Below are 13,620 nucleotides of genomic sequence, written 5' to 3'. Positions count from 1 at the left end.
TTTGCCTTCACCTCTTCCTGTCCCCTTCCAGGAATGGGAAGAATGAGTCCACGGGTTGACTCCATGGGAAGGGCACCATGGGCGCGGTCATTAAGGGGCCTTTCTGTGTCTCCCCCTTCAGGGCCGCCCAATTACCCCCGTGTACACAGTGGCTCCGAACGTTCAGAGAATTCCCACTGCTGGAATCTACGGGGCCAGTTACGTCCCGTTCGCTGCTCCGGCCACTGCCACGATCGCCACACTACAGAAGAATGCGGCCGCTGCCGTGTACGGAGGCTACGCGGGCTACATACCTCAGGCCTTCCCCGCCGCTGCTATCCCAGTGCCCATCCACGACGTCTACCAGACATACTGACACTGGCGAGGAGAGTGCAGGCAGACCACAGACTACCCCTGAAGGAACACTTTACTATTTATGAAGAAAGAACGTGCGGCATTACCGCACTCCTGAAACCTGAAAGTGAAGAATGTTATCCAGTATCATCCTGAAAGATTTTATATTCATGAAGTTTCCACTAGTTGTTGTTGTTGTTGTTGTTGTTGTTGTTGTTTTTTAAAGACTGTTTTCCACTTAGCAGACCCTGTTCATACATTTCTAAGAGACTCGCGACGGTTCGTGCCTTAATACCATCTCTCAGACATTTGTACGCCGTTAGTATATTTGTATAGAGGTTTTTGTTTTTGTATTTTTAAGGATATATTTTCAGTATGAAGGTTATTTTCTTAACTTCTGCACTCCAGAGATTTCTATTTTGTAGTACCTTCAATAATATATCAACTATATATGGAAAAGCACACTTGAGCAGCTAGGGAACTATTTTGAAAAATATATTCAATATTTAAAGATACAAACAATAGTGCTTTAAAATACTACATAAAATATTATTTTAAAAGTTATACTGGAAAGTGCAATTTTAAAGTGAGTAGAATCTCTATTTCAGCTGGCTTTAAGGGGTGACGGTGTTACCATGTGTTATCTATGACGGTTCTGGTTTTTTGTTTTGTTTTGTTTTTAAAGAAACACTCGATCTCTCCTTAAGCCCACGTTGAAAAGACTTGTCACACTTCTGAGTCCAAACACTGGAAAGCTCTTACCTGCCACATTACCCTGTTTCCCCTTTCTTCTCCATGTGTCTTGCCTCCCTACCCCCCTACTCATTCCTTCCTTCCTATCCCCACCCCCACCTCCGAGTCTGGCAAGTCTAGGGCAAATGAATTACTCTGATAGAGAAAGCATTGATAGCTTTTATACTTCTTCTGGGTTTTTGTGGGGGGTTTTTTTGTTGGGGGTTTTTTGTTTCGTTTGTTTGGGGTTTTTTTTTTTTTGTTTATTTTGTCTTGGTTGGGGAGGTATTTTCAATAGCAGAGTATGCATAAGCACAAGATTTTAATAGTTTCCATAAGATATCTTTGCATAGTTATTTAATGTCTCATATAAAACCTTAGTTCCTTTTCTAACGCTTTTATCTTACTCATTTTTGAAGTATGAGTTTATAGAGACAGTGAATGTTATTGTCGACAAGGCCCCCAGAGACTCTTGTCGCAGAAAGTTATGCTTCTAGCTGACTTACCATGTTTCAATGCAAAATGTCTGTGGTCGTCAAGGGTGTTGGTAATACTATGTTTATTGAGCAGGGCTTTCCTCCGTTGCTGTGCATGTGGTAGGTGAGCTGACTTGGGACGTGCATATCCAGGAGGAGGAGGAGAGACCTCTAGAAGTTAAAAGATAGCTTGTACATAATCTAATGCTGGTTTTCAGTTGTTTTATGTTGCGGAAGTTCATGGTATAGAGTTTAATGCAGAGTGAAACCATTTTATTTCAATGTTATTAAAAAGTTTTATTATTAGGAAGTAAATGTATTGTTGCAGTGTTGTGCCTGTTTCCAGGCTTTTGTTCAGCAGAGTGAATGTAAAATACAGTAAAATGATAAGGTTGTCATCTGCTTTACGAAATACATCAACTTGGAACTTTTTTAAAAGGCTCCATCAAGGAATTGAGCTGTGCAATAGGTAGCAAGGACACAGTTGTGTGTTTATGTCACATTAGAGATCTATAAAATCTTTGAACTCACTGAATTTTTGCTAATGGCTGAATTCTTATTTATGGATTAATAATAGGATCACGCCTTTAGCAAATATTTTAGTTTTGTCTTAAAATTTAAATTAAACTCCCAAATGCCTTTTCCCTCCCCCTCATCTTAGGGTGGGATGAATTTTTTATATATAAGCAATATTTATTTAACTATTCTATAAAATTATTGAGTGCCTACCAAGGCCTTTAAACATTTCTAACATTTCTTTCCATCATTCTTAAATGACATAAGATGATTGTGCAATGTTCCTGGTGATGTACCCAGCAAGCTGCATCGAACCTTTCAGAGTGTGTCATCAACTAAATGCAATTTGGATCAGATCCTCGTCCCTTGACTTAGCGTGAAAGAACTCCTTCCAGTGAAGGATTGTCGCAGAGGTTCACTAGATGAGACTCTGACCCAGCGGTCTTACTGTATTTTACATATACCTGTAAATTATTTGGAAGAAAAAAAAAAACCAATAATGAGAAGAAAAGAAAAAAAAATTGGTATCTCAACATGGCAACTACCAAACTACCCTAAAAACAGATTTTGGTGAGCCTATTCTCTATGGTCTGTCTGTTTCTGTTTCAAAACCATTTCACATACACTACTGAGGTAAGTTTATAACTTGAAATGTGAACTTTTTTTTTTTTTAGGGTTAAGAACAAACTATATAAATATTAAAAAAAAAAAAGCTTTAGTGTTCTCTGTTTTCAAACATGTTAGCAGTTTAGTTATCTTTAGTTGCTTTGTATTTGAAAAGCTTTTAAATTTATTTAGATTTTCCTCCATTTACAATACATTCTTAGGATGTATGTAGTAAATAAAGCTTTCTTTAAAGCAGTTTCCAGACCTTATTTTAAATTGTGTTTTCATTATACTGATTTTTTTTTTTTTTCCCCTAACAAGACCAGAGAAACCCTTTCAAAGTGGAAGAAAACAACTAGTTCAGTATTTTCAGCCAGAGTAACCAACAAGTTACTATCATGTTTTTGGCTTGGAATTACATTGAAGATGGGTTTTAAGTAAAAATTGTGAATTATCCGTATCCTCAGACTTGAGCTTAGGTGGTTGAAAGCTTAGCACCCAAATTATATTCAACATCTGGACTTACATAGGGTGTGGCTAAGCCTGTCGCTGCTGTGAGTCCTCAAGTTTATGATCCCAAGAGCTCCACACTCAGACCTCTAAATGGAGGCCGCTGACGAGACACTGAGTTTGTTAGGTGATCTCGTGAAAGTGCTGGGCGACCTGAAGGTCCCTCACTGCATTCAGAAACCAAAGCCTTGCGTTCCTCATTTTCTCGGTGCACAGCAAGGTTAGCAAACTTGCTTCCCTTTTCTCTAGAGAGCATCACTAACTTCAGACAATATCCATTAGCAAAGCCAGTCAAATGATTCAAGGGCAGGTGATGGGTTATCAATGGAATTACTTCTAAAAAACTTGCCCCACGTGGCTTTACCATTGATTAAGAATTTTACCTTTCAGTCTCGGGCAGTCTGGCTTACAGCCTTCCTTCTCACGGTTCTGGGAATAATAAGTTGTTGCTTCCTCTTAAAAAGATAAAGCCCTTTTTCAGAGGCAGGAGGGGCTGCCAAACATCCCAAGATGACAGATGGCTAGGCAATATTTTCAAGGGCAACAAGATCTGCTGATTTCTTTTTATTCTGGAAGAAGAGTACAGACGCCCTGCAAATTACAGAATCACAGTTTGATTGATCTCATTAGAAAAAGAATAATCGTACAAAATGTGTATCACTCCTCTACTAGGTGCCAGGTTGACTCTGTGCTGTAGCAACCACAGCTTGAGCAAACCCACAAAATCTTGCACAAGTAGAGCTTACATTCCGCAGGGGGGAGAACACAGACTGAGCAGATAAACAGCATGGTGAGCAGGGACAAAAGTTATGATTATGTGACTCATTAGGCTTTTTGGCTTCCATAATCTCATGCGGACCTCACAATAACTCAGGGAAGTAAGCAGGGTGACTGGCCAAGGTGTCACAGCTGAGAAGGACTTGAACTGCAGTTTATGCTCAGATTCCACATCCCAGATGCTTGTGAACAGTACACTGACTCTGGAAGTGGGTAAAACCAGTCACACCAACATCCCACCTCAGAGCTCAGAGAGAGAAAAGCAAAGCTTCTCTATAGTGCAGTTTTCCATTGGGTTCTAGTATGTTTCCATAGGCGACTTCTTCGCTTGGGTGAGAACCGAAGGCTGAATGGCTGAAAATGCCTCTTCTCAGCCTGCAAGACCTCACAGCTCTAAGTGGAGCTGCCGGAAATGTCCACTCTGGGAGACTGAAGGAATTCTACCTACCAAGCTGGACCAGAGATGATAGAGAAGATGAAAGAACTATCACAGGAAGTCAGCTGCTCCCTTCTCTGATTCTTCAGTGGAATAGGTGCCCCCTTTTTATTCCAAAAATAACTGTCATGACAATATACGTAAGCAGTTATCTAGTTGAAAGTCAGAATGTTAGGAAACAAAGCTCTGGTTTGTCTTTTCTAGTGAAGGATAATCCCAGGCCAGTCCAACACTCACTGGGTTCTGTTACGTGGCATATGGACAGTGTGGGGCGTGTTTTGTTAGCTGTAATTCACCTTCCTGGCTTATCAAACTCAGTTTCAAGGATATTGGGGGGCTTGACTATTGAACAGAAATATATAATATATTAGCTCAATTATTACATGGTATTATATCTTTATTGTAAAGTCTTCTGGGCACTCAGCTTCTACCAGAGTTGGTTTTGTTTGATTAACATGAAATGTGACATTTTGGCATGGCTCTTTTGACAAAATGACATTTTTGGTATCATGACCCTTAAAAAAAAAAATTACATCTTCAGCTTTTAAAAAAATGACCGGGTAGGAAGATACAAACGTACTCACTTTATCCCCGCATTCCCACTTTCCTGACACACTCCCCACCTCTGACCACCCCAGGTCAAGGGCAGGATTCAGCTTTAATACCATACCTCATTAGGTTCAGGAGACCACCTGGGTTTTGCTTCAACTTCAAGTTCGATGCTGTCAGACTGGATACAGCCTTTTTTTCTCTTTTCCCTCTTCAGTCATCCCTTTCTGGATACTCAGTATTCCTCTGTCTCTTAACTTCTCACACCAGTATACCTGGAAATAATCTGGTTGCCCAAAGACTTGTCCTTGTGGGCAAGCCCCGTGGTCTCGTGGAACAAGGCTGGGTTTGGAGGCCACCTCCCTGGGGGGTGGTAACACCCCAGCTTTACTACTTAGCAGACACGTGACTTTAGAAAAGACACCTCGCCACTCTGAGCACCAGTTTCTTAACTGGTAAAATAGACATACTAGTCCAGACCTCAACAAAGTTATTGGGTAAATCAGATGAATTAATGAATCGAAAAAAGCCTAATTGCTGTAGGTACTCAAGAAACACATTTCCTTCCCCTTCCCCTGCAGGGTGAATGCATTCTGCTATATTAACTCATTAAGCCTTTCCATTTTACCCCTTTTGATTCCTCTTTGTTTTCATTGGTTTAGTAACCATTTATTGAATGCTAACTGTGTGCCAGCACAGCGTGAGGTACTGGAGAGACACCAGCCAACAAAACTGACTGTCCCAGGCCTGGTACGATAGGGTCACAAGCCCTCTGAAGTGGGAAGAGGCAGCCCCGCAGGCTTGGGCAGGGGGTTCAGAAGGACTCAGGGAAAGAAGTGGCATCTGAGCCAAGATCTACAGAATGAGCAGGAGTCAGGGAAGCTGAGCAGAAAGAAGAGGGAACAGGAAGTCGCCACCAAAAAAAAAAAAAAAACGTGGAATTGTCAGGTACCCGGAACAAGCTGAGTAGGGCTGTCTGTCTTGGAGAAAGAGAAAGGGTGTGCAGTGAAGAAACTCGACCATTGTTCCATTCAGCGTTAAACAGGGTTTATGGGCCTGTGTTAGCTGTAAACGGAAGAGATTTGGCCCCTAAAACAAGGAAGTGGGAAGAACCCTAAATCATTCTTCCTTAGAGTTTTGAGTTCCAGAAAATGGCGGCGCCCTGCATTTACTAAACTGCGGAGAAACAGAGCTTTCTCTCCATTGACAGCACGGTGCCTCTGAACACTTGCCCTATTGGGCTGCGCCTGCCGTTCTGTCTTCCTGGTCCCGGGTGATGCCCACCAACCTTGATCTCATGGCGCAGAGTTTGTAGGGCAGCCCGGCCTCTCAGGGTTCCCCACCTCCTCCTTCCTCAGGTCCACTTTCCAGCCTCTGGACCCTTCTTCCCTTTTCTCTCAGAAATCAGACTGCAGCTACATGTGCCAGACACAGCTTCCCCACTTTCCCCCTGGCAGCCCTACAGACAGGCGGGCTTCTCATCAAAGATGAGGGAGGCCTAAATTTAGTCCTCCCCAGGGCTGTGAGGGCAGAGGAGGGTTCCAAGGAGTATCTTCCAAGCCTTACTGGCTTCCTCGGTGGGCTTGTATTTTCCTGTGACTCTGTTCCACACAGTTATACCCACAATCAAATGGGATATCAAACCCTGCATTTGCAAAAAATATGACCTTTCCTGAGTTATTTTTTAGCCATCCCTCTTTCTTGGCTTGCTCTACTTTGTTTGTCAAAAATCTTCATTAATGATTAACCAACCACGAGGCTTAAATAGGCCTTAGTCATTCTGAGGCAGGTAAGACAAGTTGCTGAGGTCCAGTTGTTTCTGAGGTGACCTTGCTAGGGGGCCCTGGGTCAAGACATTTTGAGCTTATGGTATTATGATAACACTGGGCCAGGTCAGTTTACTTTTTGCAGGGAATTTTCCTCTCTGTTTTCAGGACCTTTATTCTAAAGAGCGGTGGCACCAGGAAATGCTATTTCTACCGACCTCACCAGCTTCACCCCAACCCTGATTCAAATACGGCCCCTTGAGGGGCCGTAATCTTACATAAGGTGCTAAGTAAACCCAGCTCCTGACAGGCCCTTAATCTCCCCTTTCCAAATAAGATGCACCCCTAAGAAATTCTGGAAATGTGGCCGAGTCTAAATGGGCTCCAGCATTTCTAGAAGGAAGCATTCAGAGCATAAGAGATGATAGAGAAAATAATCTATTTTGCATCATTTCCTAACACCGAAGTGCAAATATACTCCTGCCCTCCGTGAGTATTTCTTCCTGTTACTCATTTTTTTTATGCTTGGAAATAATGCTAAAGTCTTAAGAGGGTGATCATTCAGCAAGAGGTAAGAAAAATTTAACAGTGTAATGAGTACACAGTAACGTCTATGCTGATCAAGTCATGTAGTTTACATGGATTTTTAAAACCTTATTAAAAATAATGTAGATCTAGAATTGTGCACATATCACATATAGCTTGAAGAATGTCAGAAACAGTATATCCATGTTACCAGCATCCAGATGAGACATAACCTCCATCCCAGAAACTCCTATGGCCCCATCCAGTCCCCTTCTCCTCCCCAAGGGTAACCACCACTCTGACCTCTAACAACATAGATCAGTTTCACATGGGTCATTTTTCTCATACTTGAGACCACTGCTACTATTAAGCAAGGAGGCAGAGAGCCTTAATAACTTTCCCAAAGTCACATAGCTGGTAAGTGAGGAGTCTGAATTTGAACCCAGATCATCTAACTTCAGACTTGGGGACAAGGGTTTGTATCTGGGTAGGTAGAGGGGATGGGGGGTAATTATCATATACCCATTTTGTAAGGACTTAATTTATTTATTTTAGAAGTTTACACTATTTCCTAATAGTCATATCACCATAAAAGTCATTGGAAAAGAAAGAATAAAAACCAGCACACACAGCAGAGAGTGGGACAGGAAATCTTTAGGAGTTCCTGGGCCCTGTGGATTGTCCTTCTTTTATTCCCTGTGGCTCCAAATCTCTTGCACTCCAGCGTCCCTTGTATGAAACTCCATTTCCAGAAAGGGAAAGAATGAGCTAAGTCACTCAGGGTTGGACATTTTTCAGTAAGGGCAAATCCCTTGTTCAATAAACTGAGGAGTAAAGTTCTCTTTTTGGCATTTAAGGCTATACCCAGTAGGATAAAGAAAATAACTAAGGATCGGGAAGGTCCTCCAACTGCCCATGACCATGTGCCACAAAGACATCCCAGAAGGGAGCTCAACCTAGGAATTCTGAGTTGCCAGGGGCCAAATAATTAGACCTTTGGAGAGTTAATTGACTAATGTTAAGGACCAATGGCCCACATATGAGACATACTGAATAAAATCCTGGAAAGACATGCCACTCAAGGGAACGTCTTTATTCTAAAATGGTAATATTATTATCATCTTACCTTTGAATAGCATTTCACTGTCCACAGAAGGCTGTCTTCAGATCTATGTCACTTGACCCTCAGGACAATCCCTAAGACAGTTACAGAAGACATGCCTCTCCTTCCTGTTCTCCTCATTCATTCATTTGTTCACTCGACAAAGGTGTTTTGGGGGGCAGTCGAACATCTATTATGTGCCAAGCATTGTGGTGGGGCCTAAAGAAACAATGGTGAACCTTATCTCCATGTTATCAAGGAAGAAATTGAGACCCAAAGGGGATACATGGCTTGCCCAAGATGACAGTGACGCTCTAAATTAAATAATACGGCATGACTGTCTACGTGGTGACCAAGATTTTAAACAGTGTCTCACTAAGACCTCATGACAACTCCATGAGGCAGTTACCATTCTTTTAAGTCCCATGTCATGAATGAACAAACTGAGGGGCAGACAGAAGCTAAATGACTGCCAAGGCCTCACAGCTGTCGGTGGAAGAGTAACCATTCACGCCCTTGTTGGGTCTACTCGGGAAATGAGAGCGTAGACATTATTTTACAGATTTAACAACCAACGTCCCGTCTGAACCCTACCTCACTCCCTCACAGGAGCTTCAACGCTGAGGCAAGCCATAAAACGGTAAGAGTTCTATGGTTCTGAGGGAGTCTGGAAAGAGACTTGGTTGGCTCAGTATCAGCCCTCCTTCTTGGGTGAAACATATTTCAATGCATCTCTCAGAACAGCTGTTTCACCCAGATGTTAAATACATTCATTCAAACAACTTGGAACTTGAAATTTAAAAAACCATACCACAATAGCTTGATGCTTTCTTTTAAATACTCTGTCCCAAATAGAGCTAAGCTATCCCACTGATGGCAGGGAGATTGGCCATTGAGACTCCACTTCTGCTTTTTGGCATGTTCCCCCTGGTAATCTGAGTGTCTGTGTACCTCTTTACCCCCAAGATTAATCTCACCGTGGGGTAATCACATGAGGCAGTGTCTGGCTCCTTGTGTTTTGAGATTTCCACAGTAAGAGACAGCATCCCATTTTCTCTACGAAGCACCAGCAGTACCTATTACCATGTTGTAAGGACAACGGTGGCACAGTCGGCCTCCTCATGGGTCTCCCCGCCTCTGATCTTACTCCCTCTCCACTTCCCATTCACCCTTCACATCATAGCCAGAGTGGTCCTCCCTAAAACCAAACCTGAATAACACGTCAAAAACCTTCACTGGCATTGCCTTGTTGACCGAATGAAGCTCAGACATTAGCTTACAGCACACACAGCCCTCTATAATCTGGCCCCTGGGCATCCCTCTAGAATTATCTCCTGCCAGTCACATATAGTCAGAACTGGCCTTTCCAGACATTTATCTCTGGCGGCCCCTCTGATGGACCAGAGGCCATGTTGGTAGCTGAAGATTTGACTATGCTCCTTTTCCCTGATCACCATTCTCTCCCATTATAACAAACGATCTCTGTTCTTTTTGGAAGTTCTCTTCTTACCTCTACGTGTCTACCCAACAAACTTCCATTCATTCATCGAACATTTATTGAGCATCGGTTATATAGTAAGCATTGTGTGATGCATTCAAGAAAGTTTTGGTGTTGGGGTACCTGGGTGGCTCAGTGGGTTGGGCCACTGCATTTGGCTTGGGTCAAGATCCCAGGGTCCTGGGATCAAGCCTGCATCAGGCTCTCTGCTCAGCGGGGAGCCTCCTTCCCCCTCTCTCTCTGCCTGCCTCTCTGCCTGCTTGTGATCTCTGTCAAATAAATAAAAATATATTTTTTTTAAAAGAAAGAAAGTTTAAAAATAAAAAAAGAAAGAAAGAAAGTTCTGGTGCAGTGAGAGAACTGTCAGGATAGAGAAATTTGGGGGCTTGTGGGGTACCGAGGAGGGATACTTAAGCCAGACTCAGGGTTCAGGGAGCTGTTCCTGGAGAGGGGAAACTATTTATGCTGGGTTCTGAAGGCTGAGAAGGGGGAGAAGGAATCATTGATAAAGGGAGCAAAGGGCCTGTAAACAGCACAAAAGAAGTGAAACCTAAATAGGGGTGAGGCTTGTGATGTGAGTTTGAAGAGAGAGTCTTCTGGGATGGGGGTGTGTGCGAGCGCGGGGGGGAAGGGGCAGGGAAGGGAAGGGGCAAGAAGAGCAGATTTGGCACAAGATTCAGGCATAAGATTCCGTCCTGAGCGCAGTGGGGAATCAGTCATTCATTTTCATCAAGGAAATGAGTAGCATTGTATCTTAGAGAGGATATTCTGGCCGGAGCGTGGAGAACAGACAGAAAGGGAAGGAGAAAGGGGAGGGAGATCCCTTAGGAAGCTGTTGCAGGAAACCGATGAGAGATGGTAACGGGCTGGGCTAAGGCACTGGCAAGTGAGTTAGTGACGGAATGAGCTCAAGAGGTGTTAAGTTAAAGTCAATGAACTTTGGTGACTAGTGATGGGACAACGGGAAATGGGAAATAACTCCAGGTCTCTGGCCCGGGTAACTGGGTGGGTAGTGGTACAGTTTTATGGAGCTAATATCACATAGCCCTGTGTCAAGCACTTAACAGAAATTGGCTCATTTAATCCTCTTAACAACTCCATGAGATACTGTTTTTGTTGTTTTTAGGTTAGGGTTAGGGGTTAGGGTATACGCCTGGTAGCCTGCAGTTCAGATTCCTCTCCAGAGAATAAAACCCCAGGCTTCTGCTGGGATGAGAACAGACATGACAGCCATACACCCAGCTGAAGCAAGGAGGGGACTGGGCGTTCTGAATACTCTTCTTTTTTTTTTTTAAGATTTTATTTATTTATTTGACAGAGATCACAAGTAGGCAGAGAGGCAGGCAGAGAGAGAGAGAGAGGAGGAAGCAGGCTCCCCGATGAGCAGAGAGCCCGATGTGGGGCTCGATCCCAGGACTCTGGGATCATGACCTGAGCTGAAGGCAGAGGCTTTAACCCACTGAGCCACCAGGCGCCCCCTTAATACTCTTTAAATAGATATTCAATTGATCCTTCTGGAGTTTTTGTTTTTGTTTTTGTTTTGTTTTACACGAGATATTTCTCTTATCCCCATTTTGTAAACAAGGAACCAGAGTCACAGAGAGGTCGAGTAAGTTATCCAAGGTCACACAGCTAGTAGGTGATGGAATCAGGATTTGGACTCAGGCAATCTGAGTACAGAATCCAGAATCCATTCTTTTTTATGTATTTATTTATTTATTTAAGATTTTATTTGTTTACTTATTTGAGAGCAAGACAGAGAGAGAGCATCGGCAGGAGTGGGGGTGGGGCAGGAAGGGGCAGAGGGAGAGGAAGAATTTCCAGCAGACTCCATCTCACAATCCTGAGATCATGACCTGAGATGAAACCAAGAGTCGGATGCTTAACGGACAGCACCATCAGGGCACCCCAGAATCCACATTCTTAACCAGATCCCTGGATTGCGATTTACTTAACTAAAGAGTATAGAGGCAGCAGCGAATTCGGTTAAGCCCTTGGCGAGCTCACTTTAGAGATGTACTGAATTTGAAACACCTGTAGAGAACTGAGGCCAAGTCCAGAAGGTAACCGGGTATATAAAAGTGGGTTAAAACTATGGGTTTTAAAAGGATGACCCTTTATAATGAAATATTACCTCTGGAAAGTTTCTTTGAAAAATAAAAAGATTTTATTTATTTATTTGAGAGAGAGAACGCGCGAGAGAGCACAAGCAGTGGAGAGGACTGCCCATCGAGCAGGGAGTCCAATGAAGGGCTCCATCCCAGGACCCTGAGATCACAACCTGAGCCGAAGGCAGACGCTTAACCGACTGAGCTGTCCAGGGGCCCGTACTTCTGGAAAATATCAATGGATGTATTTTTCATTTGCTTTAATCATGACGTTCTGGGACTTCTCATACCTGGGATAATGGCATTCAATGATTTGAAGAGTGAGAGGCCAGCCAGGAGGTCCATTGTAAGACAATTGTTTTGAAAGTTAGATATTATCAAAAGAGAAGCAGAATGTCTGAATTGTGACTGCTCCATCTTCAAGCCAGACCATTGAGCACTGTCATGACGGTTCAGCAGAGCGTCCATGGGCATCAGCCAATAGCACTCCAACGGATCAGCCTCCACTGTGATCTGTGGATTCTGTGTCATGCTCACCCAACAGGGAGGAGGAGGCAGCAAAATGTGGGAGGGAGACTAGGAAATTGGTGGCAAAAGTTCTGGTCCAGAGTACAAACAAAACAAAATTTGGCAAGAGGATGAGCATGAATTTTTAAAATATTTTGGCACAGGATGAGATATCCAAAATCCAATGGGGACCCCAGATATGCTCAAGGAAAGTCAAAGAATATTGTAGCTGGTACTCTACTTCCCTTCAAATCCAATATGGCGTGAGAGGTAGAATAATCTTTTGGAGGCTGGTGACTGGATAGATACACCTAAGATAGTGTTAGTGGTTCTAGGTTCACCATAATCTTATGATGATATTTCCCCACATGCTCCCACCTGCCTCCAACTCCCCACCCCTGCCATGCCTCACCAGCCCCGTGGAGAAGGAAACATAACCAGGGTGCCCATAGCAAAGGTTGCCATGGACACCCAAGGCAGGGGGCTGATGGACGATGTGACTGAGACTCCAAGGGTCCACAACGCCAGCACCGTGGAATGCTCTGGTGAGCTAGATAAACCTCTTCTCCCCACACAGGGAAAGAAAAGCAAACACAGTTTCACTGGCCACAGACTCCATTGATCAGCATCAGAACCAGGACAAAACCCCCAGAGATTACGTTAAACATCCCGCTGCATCAGAAACCAGCAAAGACCACAGACCAACATGAAGATCCAGAGCTTCTCCCCTCTTGCCGTGACGTTACATGAGCTCCCGGCAAATGGCGCCATTTTGAAGGAGGAAGAATGAGAAGAGAAGAGCTCTGGTGGGGAGGTGAAATTCAAATGGTTGACTGTTTACTTGAATGGATTTAACTGCAAGACCGAATGTTGCTGTTACTGTGTCTCCCCAAGAACACAAAGGTGTAAACTGTTGTATTAAACTAAGAAAACTACTTCCATATTTGAGAGCATATTGAGTGAGGGAAAAGTCATGCCTTCTCCTGATGTTACCCTTTCTGTGTAGGGAGTTCCAGGAATACAATTCTTTGCCCCATTTTTCTTTTTACTTACAGCATGACAGTTTTGTATATGATTGATAATTTTGGAAAAAAAAAAAAACCCACAGCGTTCTGGGCTAAGCAATTCCCTCCTCCTCTGGGGAAGGAGCCATTAGATGAGTTCCTCTCTGTTCTTCCC

At 43.4% G+C, this 13,620-nt stretch overlaps 1 protein-coding gene across 2 annotated transcripts in view; it reads left to right on the top strand.

Annotated features, from left to right (window-relative positions):
• The window catches only part of RBM47 (RNA binding motif protein 47), a 153,714-nt gene extending 150,789 nt beyond the window's left edge, over window positions 1–2,925 (top strand). For both annotated transcript variants that reach the window (XM_045076716.1, XM_004764044.3), the window contains exon 5: window positions 122–2,925. In XM_045076716.1, the coding sequence (XP_044932651.1) occupies window positions 122–355 (234 nt within the window). In that variant the 3' untranslated portion in view covers window positions 356–2,925. The remainder of the gene's footprint in view (window positions 1–121) is intronic.
• Window positions 2,926–13,620: the final 10,695 nt, after the last annotated feature.

The sequence above is a fragment of the Mustela putorius genome, unplaced genomic scaffold, assembly GCF_011764305.1.
Source record: "Mustela putorius furo isolate JIRA1106 unplaced genomic scaffold, ASM1176430v1.1 tig00000083_pilon_pilon_pilon, whole genome shotgun sequence".
Classification (NCBI taxonomy): domain Eukaryota; kingdom Metazoa; phylum Chordata; class Mammalia; order Carnivora; family Mustelidae; genus Mustela; species Mustela putorius.
This window is presented reverse-complemented; position numbering and strand designations above follow the sequence as displayed.